The 19,398-nt window shown below is 35.9% G+C and overlaps 1 protein-coding gene across 4 annotated transcripts in view; it reads left to right on the top strand.

The window, feature by feature from the left end:
* Positions 1-19,398, top strand: part of NAA35 (N-alpha-acetyltransferase 35, NatC auxiliary subunit) — an 84,732-nt gene that overhangs the window by 23,464 nt on the left and 41,870 nt on the right. For all 4 annotated transcript variants that reach the window (XM_032477483.1, XM_032477479.1, XM_032477482.1 and 1 more), the window contains exons 7-11: positions 10,141-10,207; positions 10,287-10,330; positions 11,512-11,562; positions 12,217-12,300; positions 13,162-13,276. In XM_032477483.1, the coding sequence (XP_032333374.1) occupies positions 10,141-10,207; positions 10,287-10,330; positions 11,512-11,562; positions 12,217-12,300; positions 13,162-13,276 (361 nt within the window). The remainder of the gene's footprint in view (positions 1-10,140; positions 10,208-10,286; positions 10,331-11,511; positions 11,563-12,216; positions 12,301-13,161; positions 13,277-19,398) is intronic.

Raw genomic sequence — 19,398 nt, 5'->3', positions numbered from 1 at the left:
TCACTACTGTCTGCAGGTGGGCCCTGAGTGCACCCTAGCAATCTTTACATTTCCCTAGTGCATTGGCTCCACTCTCAGACTTCCAACACCATCCTCACTTGAAGCAAATGACCTACCTTCCAATTGCACTGAATAAATAGAAGCCATCTTTCCACCTACCTGCATATGTGGCCTCTATCCTGCTGCCCTTCTGTTATGTAGAAAAACCTTCTGTCCTCCTTTCTAAGAGGGATCCCTTCTACTTGTGCACTAGATCCCATATTCTGTCTTAAATACAAAGATACTGCTTCAACAAGGCTTGCCTGTGTCCTTTGCATAATGAATTTGCTGCTCTACTGGATCATTCCCATCAGCATACAAACATGCTTTACTTACGTGCCTCTGTCTTAAAAATACCACTTCATGACATAACTGGTCCTTCAGCTTCTGCCTCATATCTCAGTTCTTTTCAGCCAGTCTCCTTCACAGGCATCCATACCCACTGTCTCTGGTTCTCTCCTCTTTTCTCTGTTGAATCGACTCCAGTCAGGCTTTGAACCCATGTTTCACCGAAATGTTGGCATTATGGTCATCAGAGACCTCAGTGTTGCTAAATCCCGTAGTTAATGTTTGGTCTTAAACTTGACCTATCAGAAGATTTTTTTTTAATTGAAATACAGTCGATACACAATGTTGTGTTTATTTCTGGTGGACAGCACAGTGATTCAGTTACATGTGTATATGTATTCCTTTCCGTATTCTTTTTCAGTATAGGCCATTACAAGGCATTGAATATAGTGCCCTGTGCTATACAGTAGAGCCTTGTCATTTATCTGTTTTATATTCAGGTTGTGACATAGTTGATCATTATATTTGAAACATTATTTTCTTGGCTTTTAATATGTCCTTTATCCCTGGTTTCACACCTCACTGGTTGTTCTTGTTTATCATCTCATTCCCTAAACCAGCACCATCCAATAGGAATATAATTTTAAATGTTCTGGTAACCATGGGTGCATTAAACCATTAAAATTAATTTTAATGACATTTTATTTATTTAGCACAATATATCTAAAGTAGTATTTCAATGTAGAATCAGTTTAAAAATATTAATGACCCTGGCTGCATGGGACCCGAGTAGAATGGAAATGAGGAGTTCACTAACCCATTGTATTAGCACAGTCTGTTTTTTGTATAATATTACTATCCACTTATTTGTAAAGCTGGGCAAGAGGCTAATTGTAGGGTATTCTCTGCTTACCTCTGAACCTTAGAAGTGAGGGAAGAGACAAAACACTTTACAAAACAGGAAGTGCATGTGGCTTATAAAATTATGGGAAAAGAGTTTTTAAACAACTCACCAGTAGTCCAGAAATGTGTGTTAAAACCAGATAACTTTTTTTTTTTGGCCTGTGAAATTAACAAATATAAATTTTGGACAATTTGTGACTGCAATAAAATGGACACTTCTGTCCGCTGTTGGAGATACCATAAATTGGTCCAGATATTTTAGGGAACATATTAATGAAATGTTCATGTTTTTTGTACTAAGTATTCTTAATCCGGTATATATTTTGCACTCACAGCACATCCCAGTTTGAATTAGTCACATTTCAAGGTGTTGGTAATTATGTGGCACGTGGCTCAAAACATGGGTGTGGCTCAGGCTCCGTCCTGACACTGCTTCTCTATCGATACTCTTGATGATCTCATGCAGTTTCATATTTTTAAATTCTGTCCCTGCTAGTGCCAAATTTATATTCTCAGCCTAGACTGTTCCCTAAATCTCGTGCTCATATATGCGGCTGCCTATTCTGCATTCTCACTCGGCTGTCAAATGTAACATTTCCAAAATGACGCTGCTGATTTTCCCCTTGCTTCCAGCTTCCAAGTTCTTCCTTCTGTAGTCTCCTCAGTCTACGCAAATGGAACTCCTTTCTTCTAGTTGTGCAGACCAGAAACCCTGATGTTATCCTTAACTCTTCTGTTTCTCCTGTACCCCAAATCTAAACCCTCAGGAAGTCTTTGGTAAACTACAGCCTGCAGACCAACCCTGCTGCCTGTGTTTTTTATGGTCCTTGAACTAAGAATGTTTATTGCCTTTTAAATAGTTACATTTAAATAGTTATATAAGTACCTACTCAATATTCTTCATTTTGCCCTTGGTTTGTAAAACCTAAAAAGAAAATACAAGAAAAATGTTGCCTGTCCTTAAACCTATATTGATTTAATCACCATATGCTAGACATTGTGGCAGGTGCTGGGAATAAAATGACAGGCATATCACTTTGCTGTGCAGGATGAGGATGGGAGTCTAAGAGCTCATTTCTTAGACATTTGGCTTCTTATTCCGGTAGCCCCACATCTTTCCCTTCAGAGGTGGCTGATGCCTCTAATTCCTGAATGTTTTCTTCGGTTTTGCTTTTCATTGGCGTTGGTTTAGGTTTTTTCACTCGCATGAGTCAGTTATCTTTTGTCCAATTACTTTGCATCTTCCAAAAATTCCCTTATGGGTCTTGAATGTTGTCTTCCATTCTCTCTGTCTTCTTTGTCCTTTGGAGATCAAACTTTTAATTCCTTAACTGTCATTTAGTTTGGTTTCAAGAGATGCAGTGGAAATACTAACTTAAACTCCAGCATTTCTACTGCCTACATGATAAAATTCAGAACCCTTAAGGTAACTGTGTTCATGATCTGGCCCCAACTTTGTTACTCATTTTTTTATTTTTTATTTTTTTTATTGAGTTATATGGCATACAGCATTGTATAAATAAGTTTAAGGCGTACAGCATATTGATTTGATACATTTATATTGCAGAATGATTGCAATGGTAGCATTAGCTATCACTTCTGTTGCATCACGTAATTATCGTTTCTTCTGGTTCTGGGAACAATTAAAACGTAGTCTCTTACCAAGTTTAATGTTTATAGTACAGTTTTGTTGTCTGTAAGCGCTGCACTGTATATTAGGTCTTCAGGCCTTACCTACTACTTACAAGTTTGTACCGTTAAACAGCATCCCCCCAGTTTCCCCACACCCAGCCATTTTACTCTCTGCTTTCACGATTTTGGTTTTTTTAGATTCCACATATGAGAGAGATCATACAGTGTTTGTCTTTCTCTGACTTGTCTCACTTAGCATAATGTCCTCAAGGTCCATTTGTGATGTTGCAAATGGCAGAATTTCTTTTTTTTCTTATGACTGGATATTATCCCATTGTATAAATATTACCACATCTTCTTTATCCATTCATTCATTGATGGTCACTTAGGTTGTTTCCATACCTTAGCTATTGTGAATAACACTGCCATAAACATGGGCATGCGTGTCTCTTTAGTTACCTATTTTCATTTCCTTTGGATATACGTGTGCCCATAAATGGAATTGCTGGATTGGATGGAGGTTCTAATTTTAATTTTTTGAGTAACTGCCGTAATGTTCTCGATAGTGGCTGAACTGGTTTATAGTCCCACCAGCAGTGCACAGGGATTCCCTTTTCTCCACATCCTCTCCAGCGTTTGTTAACTCATGTCATTTTGGTGATCATCATTCTTAGGAGTGTGGGTGTGAGGTGATACCTCATTGTGATATTTATTACAGGCATACCTCAGAGATACTGCAAGTATGGTTCCAGACCACCACAATAAAGCAAATACTGCAATATAGCAAGTCACAGGAGTTTTTTTGTTTCCTAGTGCATGTTGAAGTATGTTTACTATACTGTCGTCTGTTAATGTGTGACAGCATTATGCCTGTACTCCTCTTTCTCCTCCCCCTGGCATTTTATTCTTCAGCTGGTCCTGTATATTATTTTCTTTCATTATTCCATGCTTGTGCACAGGATTTTCCTTCTGGCTCCTATACCTTTTCTCCTTACCCTCTAGAGCAGAGTCCTACTTACCTTTAAACTCAGAACCCAATCTCCTGACTTCTCCAGACAGAATTCAGTTTTGTTCTCTGCCCTTTATGTATTCTTCTGTCACAGCTGGTGTGCATGGAACAGTCCTGCCTGGCACCTTTTGTCCTGGTGTAATATTAGTAGCATCCTCTTTTACTCTCAGTAGTCTACCAGTTTGAACAATAATGGTATGGTCCACCCTTGCTGTCATTTTCCTTGAACACGGATGTGATGTTTGGAGGTACTGCTTCATTTTGTGGACATGAGGTGACAAATGTGAAAATCTAAAAGCTTGGGATGGTAGAGCTGAAAGAAGGATTCTAAGATTCTGATGTTCATGTTATTTGACACGCTGTAAGTCTGCATCATTTAAGTTGCTGTAGTTGGTTTTTTCTCTCATTTGCAGCCAAATGTATTTCTAATACAACAATAAATAAATGAAACTATAAAAGCTCTTGGTTTGCCTGGCAAAGAGTAAACATTTTTATCCATTTGGTATGTATCTTTCCAGATATTTTCTATGATACGTACCCATGTTTACATGATGGAATCAGGTAGACTTGTTTGCAACTTGCATTTTCCCATGGAGAATAGAGAATAGATTTCTGTATAGACCGAATACTTTATTGTTTTTTATTTGCATAGCATCATGTTGAGCATTCAGGTTTTGAATTAATTACTTCTGGCAAGAATCATCAAAGGATGCTAAAACTAGTAGACCAAAGTATAATGAGACATAGGATTTGTACCTAGCCTCAGTGTATCTTCCCACAAGATATTTATTAATTACAAAAGTTAAAATGATAAGTTTGCAGTAGGGAAACTTAGCAGATACCATCTTAGCCAGGTGGCCAGAGTTAACATCACCAGTAATGGGATAATGCAATACCAAGTGTCTTCCAGATGCAGTGATCGGAGGACACAGCATCACTTCTGTGATGTTCCTATCAAATATGACATAAACTGAATTTAACTTTGGAGAAATAGAAGACAAACCTATATTCAGGGACAAACACAAAATAACTGGCTTGCACTGTTCTGAATGTGAGGGTGTGAAGGGCAAGGACAAAGGAAGAGATTAAAGAGATGTTGGTTTCCTGACTTGATAATTGTACTGTGGATATGTAAGAGAATGATTTTTTACTTTTAAAAAATCACACTGGTATTTAGAGATAAAGGGGTTTAAAGTCTGCAACCTACTCTCAAAGGTTTTAGGGAAAAAAATAGAAAATTATAAAGTAAATGTGGCTTAATGTTATTGGGGAATATGGGTGAAGGGAATATGGGATTTCTTTTTACTATTTTTTTGTAATCTGACTTTTTTTCAGAATAAAAGTTTAAAAAGCCTCTGGGGAGTGAGACCCCATAAGTTTGTGTTTTTACTCTGTCACTTACTAGCTTTGTGGCTTTGGGGAGTTTAACTTTTCTACGCCTCAGTTTCTGCATTTGTAAAATGTAGTTTGTGAAAATACCCACCTCAGAGCATTAATGTGAGGATTAACGAAGTTAATGTAAGTAAAATGTTTAGAACAGGGCCTGGCACATAGTAAGCACTTAATAATGTTAGGTGGTGGTGGTGGTGGTGGTAGTCAGTAGTAGTAAGATCCCACTGCATGTGCAGTGACTTACAAGCCACTTACTGGGCATTTACACTGTTTGAAGACCTAATCTGATTATCTGTGTGCATGTTTTACCCTTCCTTGTACCCTAACTATGTTATATAGTATCTGGTCTGTGGTAGGTACTCAAATTTTAGTTGAATGAATCAGGTCATTTCAGGAGTCCCTGAAATCTTTATGCACAGTATTTTTATCCATGAAATGAATATTTAAAGTAATAATAAATCACAACTGATACATTGTGATTGTTTTAGAAGGGGTTGAAATAGTTTTACTTTATTAGAATATTATTAGTACAGTAATAAAGATTACTGCTTTGGTGAAATCACGTTCAATTCATGTTGATATTGGGTATTCTGTTACAGTTGTAATTGTATACTATTCTAAATTTCTTTGCAAGGCTGCATTGTTTAAAACGCTGTGTTTTATAGAACCCTAAATACCCCTGGTAACTTTCGGCAGCTGTATCTTGGTAGTATTGTAAAGATATTGTAAAGTGTAGTAAAGAACATGGGCTTTATCTTTCACAGCATCTTACTCCCTCACTGGATAGTAGGCTGTGTGTGGCAGTGATGGCATTTTACTATTGTTTCCCTGGTATTTAGCCTGTACCAGCCACCATAGGGCTCTCAGAAAATGGTTTGGGAATGAGTGAATAAATAGTTTTCCCTACTAACTACTCACCTCTAAAATCTTGGTATCAAGCATACTGTCCTTTGATCAATACTACTTCTTTTGATTCCTCTCTTCCTTCTACCCTTCAGTTCCACAAAGACCTCCAGTTCAGAGGTGCTGTTGCTTTATTTTTCGCTGTTACTTTTGTCGTGTCTTCATTTCCATGGCCCAGTTAGCGCTCAAATCACTCTTTTTCAAACACCCTGAACTCCGTTGCCCCTCTAATCTCATAATGTGTCACTTCTCTGGCAAAACCCCAACACTTGCCTACTTGCTGCTCGCACCCAAACAACAGAAGGCAGCTAGAGAAAATTCACATCTGTGTGTCTGTTCTCACTTTAATTCTAGGGCTGCAAATCTCAGACGGGCACTCAGCACTAGAGACAATGCTGTCCTACAACACTTCTGTAGTGAACTTGCTTTTCCAGTCTCCCAGGTGACTTTTCACATCTTTTACTTTTCAAACCTCCGGTGCCAACCGTCACTGTCAGCTTGCTTTCTACCTAAATGGAATATTTAGATACAATCAGATGTAATTAGAAGTGTGCTGTCATCTTGTCGCAAGTGCTAACCTGTGATGGTATCCACGCACTCTGTCGTCTGTCTTGTTAAAATGAAATCCCTGTGGACGTCTAAGCTCTCAGCCCCTCCATGTGTTCGAGTCTGTCGCCTCTTGCCTGCGCAGTTAGTAACTCTTCTTTGTATTGCATTGCTGTTCTGTCCTTCGCTGCTAGATTATTCTTATTGGCATATAAACGTGTTTTAGTATCACTCAATTTAAAACAAGGCGCCACAGGTCCCTTGATCCCATGGCTCATTATAACTGCATCATTTCTCTGCTACCCTGTATGTACCAGAAATTCCTTGAATGAGCTGTTAATACTTATTTTACTTTCTCTTTCATTCTCTTCTCACCCGCTCCAGTTGGACATTCTTCTCTACCACTACACAGAAACTGGTGTTAGCAAGGTCCTTAATGACATTCAGCTTACCCTGTCCATCACTCCTCCCTGTTCAGCCATCAGCTTCATTGCGCTCAGTTGACCGCTCTTTGAAATACTTTCTCCTCACCTTCCTCGTACGACGGTCTCCTGGATTTCTTTCTTTCTCACTGGTTAGTCCATTTCCTGTGCTTGCTCCTCCAGACACTCCAGTTCTCTCGGGCTCTCCATAGGTTGATTTCCTCTAGTTCTGTGGCTTTTAATACCAGATGTAAGTTGATGAAGTCCGAATTTGTATCTCTAGTCCTGATTTTCTCCTCTGCCTTTCAGACTCCAGCAGGCACCTTCCTGAAATCTTCACTTGGATGACCAAAGAAATTACAAATTTAGTATAGTCAAAATTGTACTCCATTTCTGCCCTTAAACCTCCTCCTCCCAGTCTCTTCCCCATCTCAGTAAATGGTGTCATCATTTACTGGTTGCTCAGGCCAAAAACCTTAAAGTGATCCTTGATTGTATAATTTACCTCATATTCAGTTCCTCAGCACATCATGTTGGCTTTACTTTTTAAATGTATTCTGATTTCATCATTTGCAGTTATAATCTCAGTCCTAATCACCATCAGCATCTGGTTGGACTATTGGGTGGTGTCTAGTATCTGGTCTCTCTGGTTTCACTTTGATTTTTGTCTTCCTTAAGTCCACAGAGTTTGGATAGTGATATGTTAATGGCAGCATCTGTTTGCACAACTCCTCTACTCAGTCCTCCAGTCATTTAGGTCAAATTTTTGTTACTAAGGTTTGTATTTATTATACAGACCTGTAATAATCTTCCAGATAAATGCTTTTCCTTAAATGCTTGGTAAATAGTCCACAGGTAATTTTTGGTTTTGTCTACATGGTGTTAGCATACTTAATTTTTAAAAACTTTTTATCATTAAAAAAATTCTGACAATTTTACATTAAATTAGGTTTTTGTTCTGAAAAACTAGGAAACCATACCAAAACCAGCCCTGTACTTGTTCATGGCCGCAATAGGGTAAATAGTGTCCTACTTTCTCACGTGAAGTCTATGTTCTCCTGTCTGCCGCAGTCTGCACACTCCCCACTGTATCTTGTAGCCAGCCTGATGTTCTTAGGGAGATTAACAACCAAGGGCTTCTGCCCTGCACTAGGTCATCATTCATCCAACAGATAGTTTCTGAACAGTACTCTGTGTCAGGCACTATGCTAAGCCCTAGACATAAAGCAGTGAATCAAACAAAGTCCTGAGCTCAGGGATTATGCATTCCTTGGGACACATAGACCATGTGTAAGTAAACAAGTAAATGTATAATGTCAGGTGGTGATAAATTCTATGAAGGAAAGTAAAGCAGGGGGAGGGGATATAGAGTGGTGGTGGTGGTGGGTGCTATTTTAGAGAGAGAGCGCAGGGAAAACCTCTATATGAGGAATTGATTTTGGGACAGAGGCTAGAATATAGAAGGGGATGGAGCTTTGTTAAGAAGATCATTTTGGGGCGGGGGTCAGTAGGTACAAGGGCCTTGAGAAGAGTATGTGTTTGGAGGACAATGTGAAGACCCATATGATTGCAGTGCAGTGAACATGGAGATGAGTGGTAGGTGGGACACGGGGCTGAAGGGGAGGGACCAGGGCCACATGATGGAGGGCCTTAGAGGCCATGAAGGAATTGGGGATTTTACTGTGAGGAAGGAAATTACTGAAAGGTTTTGAGTAGAAAGTGACATGAAATGACTTATCTTAAAACAGTCCCTTTGGTTTCTGGTGATGAGTGAATGACAGCAGACAGTTGTGGAATGGGGGATCTATCTGGAGGCGGTTGCAGAAGTAAGAGATGGTGGCTCTTTGAACTAGAGATAACTGAAAGGAGTGAGATGTGGTGATTAGAATTTGAGGATAGATCCTACAGTGTTTTCTGAAGGATTTGATATGGTTTGTGGGAAAACAAGAGGACTTGGATTTCAGCCTGAGTAACTGGATAGATGGAGGTGCCTTCTAACAATGTGATAAACGCTAAGAGAGTTCCTATTTAGACATGTAAAATTTGAGAATTCTATTTAATGTCCAAGTAGAGATAGAGTATAAACTTCACCTATAGGGTAAATTTATAACTCTCTAATACAACCTGAGACTTCTGAAAGACCCAGTCCTGTGAGGCATACAGTACCACTGAGCTCTTTGAGACTAGGGGCATTGCTTGTATTTCTTTCTAAGATACAGTACCTGACATGAATTGCATGCTTACTGGTTTTTGTTAAGAGTCCAGAAATTTTGCTATAGCTCTAACCACTGCTGTAAATATCTACAATTCCATTATATTGGACTTTATGTACATTTTATAGGAATTGTCAATATGGCAGAAACACTCTTAAATAGAGCTTCTAATGTCTTAATCAAAATCAGCCAGGTGATGTTAAACTTTTCGTAGTGAATCTGGCAACCACTTAATTTATTAATGTCTCAGCAGTGTTTTAAATGATTTTGGGAGTGGGAATCCATATATGAATCATTTTTTTCCTTTAGAGTGACCTGAAGCGGGAATATGGTTTTGCTATCATTTTGAGTAATTTTATTTGGTAAGGCTCAATCTCTGTAGCCTAACAGTGTGTAAAACAACACACACTGTGCATAATAAGTTTTGAAGTCTTCTCTAAATTTTGCAACCTTATCATCAAATAGTAATTATTATATGTTTATTGTTCACCTGTGAACGTGAGAATTCTTTGTAAGTGGGAATTACTACTTTGTGATATTATCATAAGCATTATTTGGCAGATGAACATATTAAATGCAAGTATGTTTAAATAGCCTAAGGACAAGCAATTGAAATTAAGAACAGAGATAGCATTAGAATATGGTGTTTTAAGGGTATGCCTGTAAAGAAAGCTTAGATGCATGATAGCAACATTTAGGATGACATCCTGTTAGTGTTTTCTTATTAGCAAATACTGATTTTGTAAAAGAAATATAATGAAAGGTTTTGCCTAATTATTGTTTTTCTGTATAGGAAGATTTTCAGTCAATGACTTACGGATTTAAAATGGCTAACAGTGTGACAGATCTTCGAGTTACAGGTAAACTCATTTGCAAAGATAATTCACAAATTTTACTTTTGGATGTGTTTCCTTTTAAAATTGTTGTCTCTCTTTCTAGGCATGCTCAAAGATGTGGAGGATGACATGCAAAGAAGAGTAAAGGTATATACATTTTTTTCTTTTCTTTGGTATAGGATATTTGTATTCTTCTAAATGTCAGATTAACTTTAGCTGTTTACAAATAGCTTCTGTAAGTAGGACCACCAACTTTATATATGCTGTGCCTCTTTTTGGTAATGAATTTGAGGACAGCTAGAGGAGTTCCTGATGAATTAATATTACTTTCAAGTGTTGAAAATTTAACCCTTTCAGTTTTTTCCATTTTTTGCCAGTGTTTTAGAATTTTAGTGTGCTGTGTTAAAACTAGCATAAGAGTCTAGAGTTTTAAATTCCTCAAAGGTAAGGACTGTCTCTTCACTTTGTGTCTTTAATAGTTGAGACAGTGTCTAGAACATAGTAGAAGAGCTCAATAAATGCTAGTTTCTCACATCTGCTAAATGCTGGATGAATGACATCCTTTGTCCAGATGACCCTGAAGTTTTTGTTCTCATTGAGATTAAAAATGAAAAAATTATGTTTCTACTGTTTTTACACTTGTACAATGCAGCATGGTTGTCAAAGCAATTTTACATTATTGCCTTATTGATGCTTACACTTGTTCAGTGCATTAGGCAATAAAATGTACTTTTAGATGAGGAAACTATAGCTCAAAAGAGTTAAGTAACCTGTCTTGAGTCTTACTCAAGGGCATGCCATCAGTAAGTGGCAGCTCCAAGGTTGGAACCAAGATCTACCAGATCTTCCTGTGGTTCTGCTTTGGAATTTTGTCAGAATAGTCAACCACATGTTACACATGTATAAACCAGATGTTTTTCATTTTAGTATAAAACAGATCATTATTTACCATGTGACTTTAATTTTATAATGTGATTTTGTAAAAGTTACTTTTTTTTTCTTAACAAGGTTAGTTTTTTGAGAGCATCAGGAATTTCAGATAATAGATCCTTTTAAATAGAAAGAAGTACTCTGTACCATGTGCTTTATTTATTATTTATTATACCTTTAATTCCTTTGTGTGATCTTTATAATTTATATAAAAATGAACTTCCTGTGTATAATATTAATAGGAAAATGAATGATACAGCTTTATTCTTCCAACTGTTTTTCTTCAAAATAGGCTCTTGCATATACTCAGTAAATTAATTTATTGCTTTACCTTGTATAATTATAATCTGCTTTTATAGGTTTGTGTTTGTTTTAATTAACCTTTTTTAAAATTTTAGAGTACTCGAAGTCGACAAGGAGAAGAAAGAGATCCAGAAGTTGAACTAGAAGTAATTGAACTTATTTTCTGGTAGATAATATCAGAGAAGTCTACCTCTTAATGTTATAGTTTTATGAACTGCGTTATAATTTATGGAAGCCCTTTTTAAGGTATTTCTTTAAGAACTGGACATTGCAAGGGAATTTATTTCCCTTGTATTTATTTTGATAGAATTATAATACAACTCTTTCAAATACATGATTTCAAAACTCTTCAGTATTCCTGTGAGGTAGGAAGAAAAATAATTTTTTTTACAGATGATTCACGAAAACTTGGCAGAATTCAAGAAGCTACACAGTATCAAAAGTTGTCAAACCTTTGTTGAGATTCTAAATTTTCTGACTCTACCTAAAGCACCTTTTTATCAGTCCTTTTTAAAATGATGATTAAATCAGTCTTGAAATAATAATGTGGCTCTTGGTTTAGGGAAAAATCAGTCTCCTTGACACAGAAGCTTTATGCTGAATTTCTATTTTAGTAGAATAGGCTTTGTTTTATTATATTTTCTGGAGCTCGTTTTCAGACATTTCGAAGACTATAAGTGAAGGTGTAATGTAGTAAGTCATTAACAGTGAGATTTAGGACCTAAAACACTGTATTTCAGAATGCAATTTCTTTGACAGACTTTGCATCTTTTAACTTTCAATCCTTTCTTATTTTTTAGCACCAACAATGTTTAGCAGTATTCAGCAGAGTGAAATTTACTCGAGTGTTACTGACAGTGCTTATAGCCTTTACTAAGAAAGAGGTAAGGGTATTTACTGTAATCTGTTTTAGTGTTTTTGTTTTCAATGGATTGCTTTATTTTGGTAGTTCTGAGACTTCTCCATTGAAATGTATGTGCGCACATATATATTACTCAGCATTTGGTGTGTTTACATTGGAGTCTCCTTGATGATTTTCTCCAGAAGTCACATGAATTTTACATTCTGCTCTATAACATATCCATGTCTGTTGTTGATGTAAAAGTCATATCTTGTATAACTTATTAGTGGATAAAATAATAAAAGCTGAAATTGCTTCTGAGTAGTTTTGTAAATTGGAGAAAGTAAAAATGAGAATTTTAAGTAGGTCTCTTCTTTCATTCAGGTAAATGATTAACTTGGATTTGTGTAGAACCAAAAGCAAGTCCTAGATGGTGAATATTTTGTGTGTGTATATATTTGCACTAACTCAAGTAAAGTACAGACTAATTTGTGAATAGTTAGTGGTGAGTGGAGATCCAGCCTTTACCATCTACCTTCTGTAATTCTGTTTTTTCCTGTTTTTCTTTTTTTTAATTTCACCGTGATGAATGACTTAGTAGAAATGTTACAGTTTCCCATTTTCTAGTTGATGGCATCTCTGTGTTTTTTTAACATGAGATTAGCAGAATAAACCAGAAATGTTTCCTCTTGTTTTTTAATGGCTCCTACAAGCTATAGATATGGGCAAATAAAATTACTTCTATTCTAACAGGATCTGGGTATCCTGTATTAAGTGAATAGTTTGTGAAAACCAATGTCATTACAAGCATTTAACTTCATTATTGTTTATAGGATTTTCCTATTTAATGTATATCTTTCAGTGAAAGAATATGTAAGAATGTTTTTGGTGATTTATTTGCTAGACCAGTGCTGTTGCAGAAGCTCAAAAATTGATGGTTCAAGCAGCAGATCTTCTTTCTGCCATTCATAATTCATTGCATCATGGCATCCAGGCCCAGAATGATACTACAAAAGGAGGTAATTGTCTGTTTTGCTCCTACTCTTTTTTTTATTCTTTCCCACCCAGAGTATATAGTGTTTGGTTTGTTTTTAAATATCATTTAAGTCAGTCTATCTGGACCTTGGATTGTTTACTTCGTAAACTTTATGTAGAGTGTTTGTGGTCCCTTCTTTTTAAATTTATTCTAGACCAAAAACAGTACTGTAGAATTTGGCCATCTCTTGTGTCTTACTGTTTGGATTGAATATTTACCCTGTCTAGTGATCATACTGTGATATCAGCAGTACATCATTTTTTTCTTTGCTCACATCTCCCCTTTACTCCTTTGAGAGATCATCACCTCCATTACCCAGTCTTCCCTGTGTACTGGCAGGTAATTCCCTCTGCAGCCTCATTGCACTCGTACATGCCTCTGTTATATTTTTTTTAGTATATCATATTATAGTTTACCTTTTGTCTTTCTGTGAGATTTTTAGTAGAATCCTATTCTTTGTGTATCTCTACAGAGCTTGGCACATTGCTGATATTCAGTAGATTTTATTTATGAAATATACCTTAAAATAAAAGGAATAATGTACTGTAAAAGCTGCAACTAAGTTAATTTTTTAGATAATATATAGCAATTTTGGTTACCCTTAAAACTCATTAAAATGAGATGATATTTATATTCTTAAAATTAGCGTCTTGCAGTTCTTGGTCTCCTTTTACCAGGAAGTCCAGCTTTTATCGATTTGCACTCTGTTCCTTTTTCACTCCTCTCCTTTTTGGGACAAAAATTGTGGTATTCCCCTCCTCATGAATTTTTTTCTTACTCAAACATTAGGTAGCAGAGCAGTCCAAAAGGTAATTTGGTTTAAGAAATCAATATTATCATAATCTTCATGTTTCTAGTAATTATATTGAACTTATAAATTCATTATTAATTTATTAGCATGTTCTCAGATTCCCCAGGAGAAGGAAAGACTAGGTGACATCTTATAAACATGGGACATTAAAAAAAGGTTTTTATGCATAGCAGGCGATCTTGTACATGTTTACAGAGAGGTAAACTTTTTAATACTTTGAAATCTAGTGCAAGAATACTTTATAAAAACTGCTGTATAACACATTGCTTCAGAGTAATTTATTTATGTATCAACAAGATATTAGTGTTGCAAAACAAGAATCTTCCAAGTGAATTGATTCTGATGCTTTTTTTTTTGCCATATCCTGACTACTGAGGAATGTTCTGGTCTGTAATTAAGGATATTGGGTCATTGGTTGCCCATGTGGTTTTTGACTTTCCTATAGTTCAGATCAGTCAGCACTTTAAGAAAAAAAAAAAGCCTGTATGTATATTCTCAACTGTGTCTCTGATTTTATAGTCTGCTCTTGAGTAAGAGCCAGGAAGATGGTTTGCATTAAGTTGGCTTGAATGAACTTTAAAAATGTGATCTTTCAACTAAGCAAGTGAAATTTTAAGTAAGTGAAGTTTTAAATTCAGGGTGTACTTTTCTTAGTTTTCTATTTAATATCTTTAAACTAGCTTAATTTAACTTTTTATTTATCCAACTTAAGCATAAAGCTAAGTAGTTCGATAATAAAAAAGTGAATGCCTTCCCAATAATGTCTATTCTAAGAAGAATGATGGTAAAGCAATAATGCAGATTGGTTTTGGTCTGAGATTATTCATTTTGCCTTCTTAATATTATTACTACTCCAGCTAGTGACAAAATGACTGTGTAAAGCTTGAAATTGCTGAACATTAATTTTAGCTTCTCACTAAAAAGGTATATAATCGATGGGAACTTGGAAACAGTGGTGTAAAGGGAGAAAGTAGGAAGAATCAAACTTAATTCAAGGATTACTTGCTGGTGGGTTTACTCACTGGATGTGATGTCTTGAAGATGAAGGAGGCAGAAATGGTTTGGGGACAGGAGATGCTTTAGAAAAGCATCTCAGGTATAACGAATAGGATTCTTTGATGTGGTGACATGAAGCAGTCTACTAGTAAAGTAAATATTTTGCTCTGAAGAATGGATGGAAGAGCAGGTTTTGGAATCATTTTCATGTTAAGTGCTAATTGAAATTGAAACTGTGGATGTGATTACTCAGGTCTTGGTGGATCAGGACTTTGGGTTAGATCTTTGTTGAAAAAACAAGGGAGGAAGAGGATCCAGTGAAGCACATGTTGCATCTTGTCTTTGCTTATGCTGTTTTATTGCTTGTGAATTCTGTACTTCTTTTTATGTGTCTGGAATTCTAATCCATTCTTCAAAATGAAGTTCAGATCATCTCGTCCATTGAGACTTTCCAGGTTCCATTTGTCAAATTTTATTTCTGTCTCCCATATTCTTTTATAGTTATCTGTGGATTAGTTATAGTTTACTCTTTAGAATGCAGGCATCTTTAACAGTTGCTAATGGAAATGAAAAATTTATTTAGACTTACGTTGCTTGAAATTGGTAGGTACTTTTGAAGTATATCTTCAAATCTGACATTCAGTTTCAAGAGGACTTGTCATCCTTTTAAAGTAAATTAAAAGATGTCTGATTCAAATAGTAGATTGAACACATGTATCTACCTTCTGAAACCTTAATAAACAATGAAGAAGTGTTTGGGTTTTTAAAACATTAGGTTTAATCAATAAAGAGGAAAAAGACAGGGAAAGAAGACAATAGCAGCAGAATTTTAGAAGCTAGAGAACAGAAGGACATTGAGCCGTGTGTCCCCTAATAACTGAATTCTTAACCACTCACAGGGAAAGTCAAAATTTAAAAATTAAAAAATAAAAGATACAATCCAGTTGTACAGCAGATCCTCTGAAGAGCCTCATTTTTAGTATACCAGGTACCTCTGAAAATGAGAATGAGAATTATGGTGATAACATGATAACTGGTTGAAAGTCTGTTTGAAAGCAGAGATTTCCTCCCTACATTCCTGAGCCTCACAATATAAAAAGTGTATCCTCTGGAATAGGGGAACAGAGAGATTCTGGACTGAGGAGATACCAGGCACTGTTGAATGGTACATGTTATGGGGAAGCTAAGTGGTCATTTAAATACTGATTATTGGAATATCCATATCCTCCTCCAGAACCCCCCCGCACACACACAACACACATACACCATGCCAAGCTCTAGCCTTTTCCCCTCCCTTCTTCAGCTTCCAAAACAGGGCAGCCTGGCTCTTGCACTCCACTTCAGAGTTTGGAAGACTCTTAGGGAAATCTGGCAAGCCCAAGAGGTAGAGAAAAACATCAGCAAAATCTCAATTTACTGGTATTAGCAGTTCCTATGATAAAATGATTTGGTGGGAAAGCCTAATCTGTATTCACAGAGCTCTTAATGAGGTTTTTGGTCCTCCAGTTTCAAACTTGAATGTACAGTCATGGGTGGAAATCTTTAAACTGAAAAATAGAACAAAATAGGCAAGCAAACAAAATGCCTTTAAAAAAATGAAGAAAAAAAATCAATGAGTATGTAAAACAAAAATAGGATGTTATAAAAAAAAAGGAAAAAGAATATATTCTTTGAGATTCAAAATGTAAGAGCAGAAATCATAAATATATATATATATGACACAAAGTTAAAGAAATCTTAGGGAAAGTAAAGTAAGAAATGAAAAGGTGGAAAATAAAGAGAAAAAAGGTAAGGATATTACAGGATAAGTGCAGAAGATCCATTATCTAATAAGGATAAATAATAAGGTAAATGAAGGATAAACTAATAAAAGTTGGTCCAGAAATAGAGATCAGAAAATAGAAGAGAAGAAGATCACTTAAGAAAAGTTCCTAGAATCAAATGAAGCAAATACCCAGGTTAAAAGGACCAATAAAGAGCTACCCAGCACAACCAGGATGAAAGTAGACTGTTGCCAAGGCATAATATCATCATGAAATGTCAAGAACAGTGGGGAAAATAGAAGATTCTAAGAGATTTGAAAGAGATAAAAAAGTTGTATACACAGAGTCAAGACAGAATGTCATGTAACTTTTCAACAGCAGGAATGGAAGCTAGAAATCAGTGGAGCAAAGAACAAAATTGAAGGAGTCACATTTTCTGATTTTAAAACTTAACCACAGAGCGACACTAATCAAGACAGTTTGGTACTGGGGTAAAGATCGTCATAGATTAGTGAAATAAATATGGAAATCCAAAAATGATCTCACGTGTTTATGGGCATTCGATATTTGACATGAGTGTCAAGGCAGTTCAGTGGGGAAAGGAAAGTATTTTCAACAAATGACACTGGGACAACTGGATAACCACATGCAAGAGAATGAAGTTGATCACTCTCTCTCCGACCCCCGCCTCACATCATATACAAATGTCAGCTCAAAATGGATGAGTGATACAAGAACTAAAAATATGAAACTCTAAAACCTAGACATAAACCTTAAGAATCAATTTAAAAATGAAAAAACAAGCAGGGGATCTAAGTTAGACATTTCTCTGAAAAAGATTTACAAATGGTCAATAAGCCTGTGAAAAGATAGATGTGCCATAGGAAGTGCAAATCAGAATGAAAAGATACAACTTCCCACCCACTAGATAGCTGTAATCAAAAACCCAGTACCAAGTGTTGGTGAGGTTATGGAGAAACTTACACTGCTGATGGGAATGTAAAATAATGCAACTACTTTGGAAAGCAGTCTTGTAGTGTCTCAAAAGATATAACTAGATTTATTACATGATCCAACCATTTTAATACTAGATATATATATATATACACACACCCAAGAGAAATGGAAACATTGTATCCACACAAACAGTTGTACAGTATGCTCACAGCACTATTATTCATAGTAGTCAAAAGGTGGAAGCAACCCAAATGTCCCTCAGCAGATGAACGGATGAATAAAATGTTGTGTATCCATGCAGTAGAGAAGTATTTGGCAATTAAATGAAGTACTGGTATCTGCTAAAACATGGATGGACCTTGAAAACAGGTAGAAAAAAACAGTCACAAAAGATCATATGTTATATGATTTTCATTTTATATAAAATGTCCAGAATAGGCAAGTCAGTAGATCAGTGGTTGCCTAGGGCTGGAGGAAGATGGGAGGAAGGACTGCTAATGAATACGGAGTTTCTTCTTGAGGTGATGAAAATGTTCTGTATTTCATTATGGTGGTTTTTACAACTCTGAATATACTTTAAAAAAAAAAACTATTACACTGTACAGTTTTAGTAGATAAATTGTATGGTATGTTAGTTGTATCTCAGAGTTGAGATGAAAAGAAAATCAGTGGACCAATGTTTTCAGAATTTGGGGGAAGAATGATTTCTAATCTTGAATCTTGTTCTAAAACTATCATTTAATTGTAAGGAAAGAGAATTATGAAATTGATCTCCGAAAAGTTTTTCAAGATGCTACTGGAATGTGCTCCATTAAAACAAAGGGAAAGTAACTAAGATAAAGGAAAGCATGGGGTATAAGGAATATAAGAACCAGCATTAAGAGAATAATGAAGGAAATCCCAGGGTGATGGTGCAGCAGGATCATGAGATACCGTCTATCTGAGCATAGATTGAGGAAAGTCACAAGGTTCTAGGGTAACTAAGTAGATATAAGATCTGTTGTCACCCATAAAATAGATACAGTTCTCCTTTTTCCCCCATAATTCAGCTCTTTTTTTAAAATTGACATATAGTTGACTTACAGTGTTGTGTTAATTTCTGATATACAGCATAGTGACTCAGTTATATATACATATTTATTATTTTTTTTTAATTGAAGCATAGTCAGTTACAATGTGTCAGTTTCTGGTGTACAGCATAATGTCCCAGTCATACACATACATACAAATATTCATTTTCATATTCTTTTTCATTAAAGGTTATTACAAGATACTGAATATAGTTCTCTGTGCTATAAAGAAGAAATTTGTTTTTTAATCTATTTTTATATGTAATGGTTAACATTTGCAAATCTCAAACTACCACCTTATCCCTTCCCACTCCCTTTCCCCAGTGACGGTAAGATGGTTTATTTACTATGTCAGCGAGTCTGTTTCTTTTGTAGATGACTTCATTAGTGTCCTTTTTTTCTTTTTCTTAGATTTCTACATATGAGTGATATCATATAGTATTTTTCTTTCTTTCTGGCTTACTTCATTTAGTGTGTTAGTCCACGGGTCCATCAATGATGCTGTAAA

The sequence above is a fragment of the Camelus ferus genome, chromosome 4, assembly GCF_009834535.1.
Source record: "Camelus ferus isolate YT-003-E chromosome 4, BCGSAC_Cfer_1.0, whole genome shotgun sequence".
NCBI lineage: Eukaryota > Metazoa > Chordata > Mammalia > Artiodactyla > Camelidae > Camelus > Camelus ferus.
This window is presented reverse-complemented; position numbering and strand designations above follow the sequence as displayed.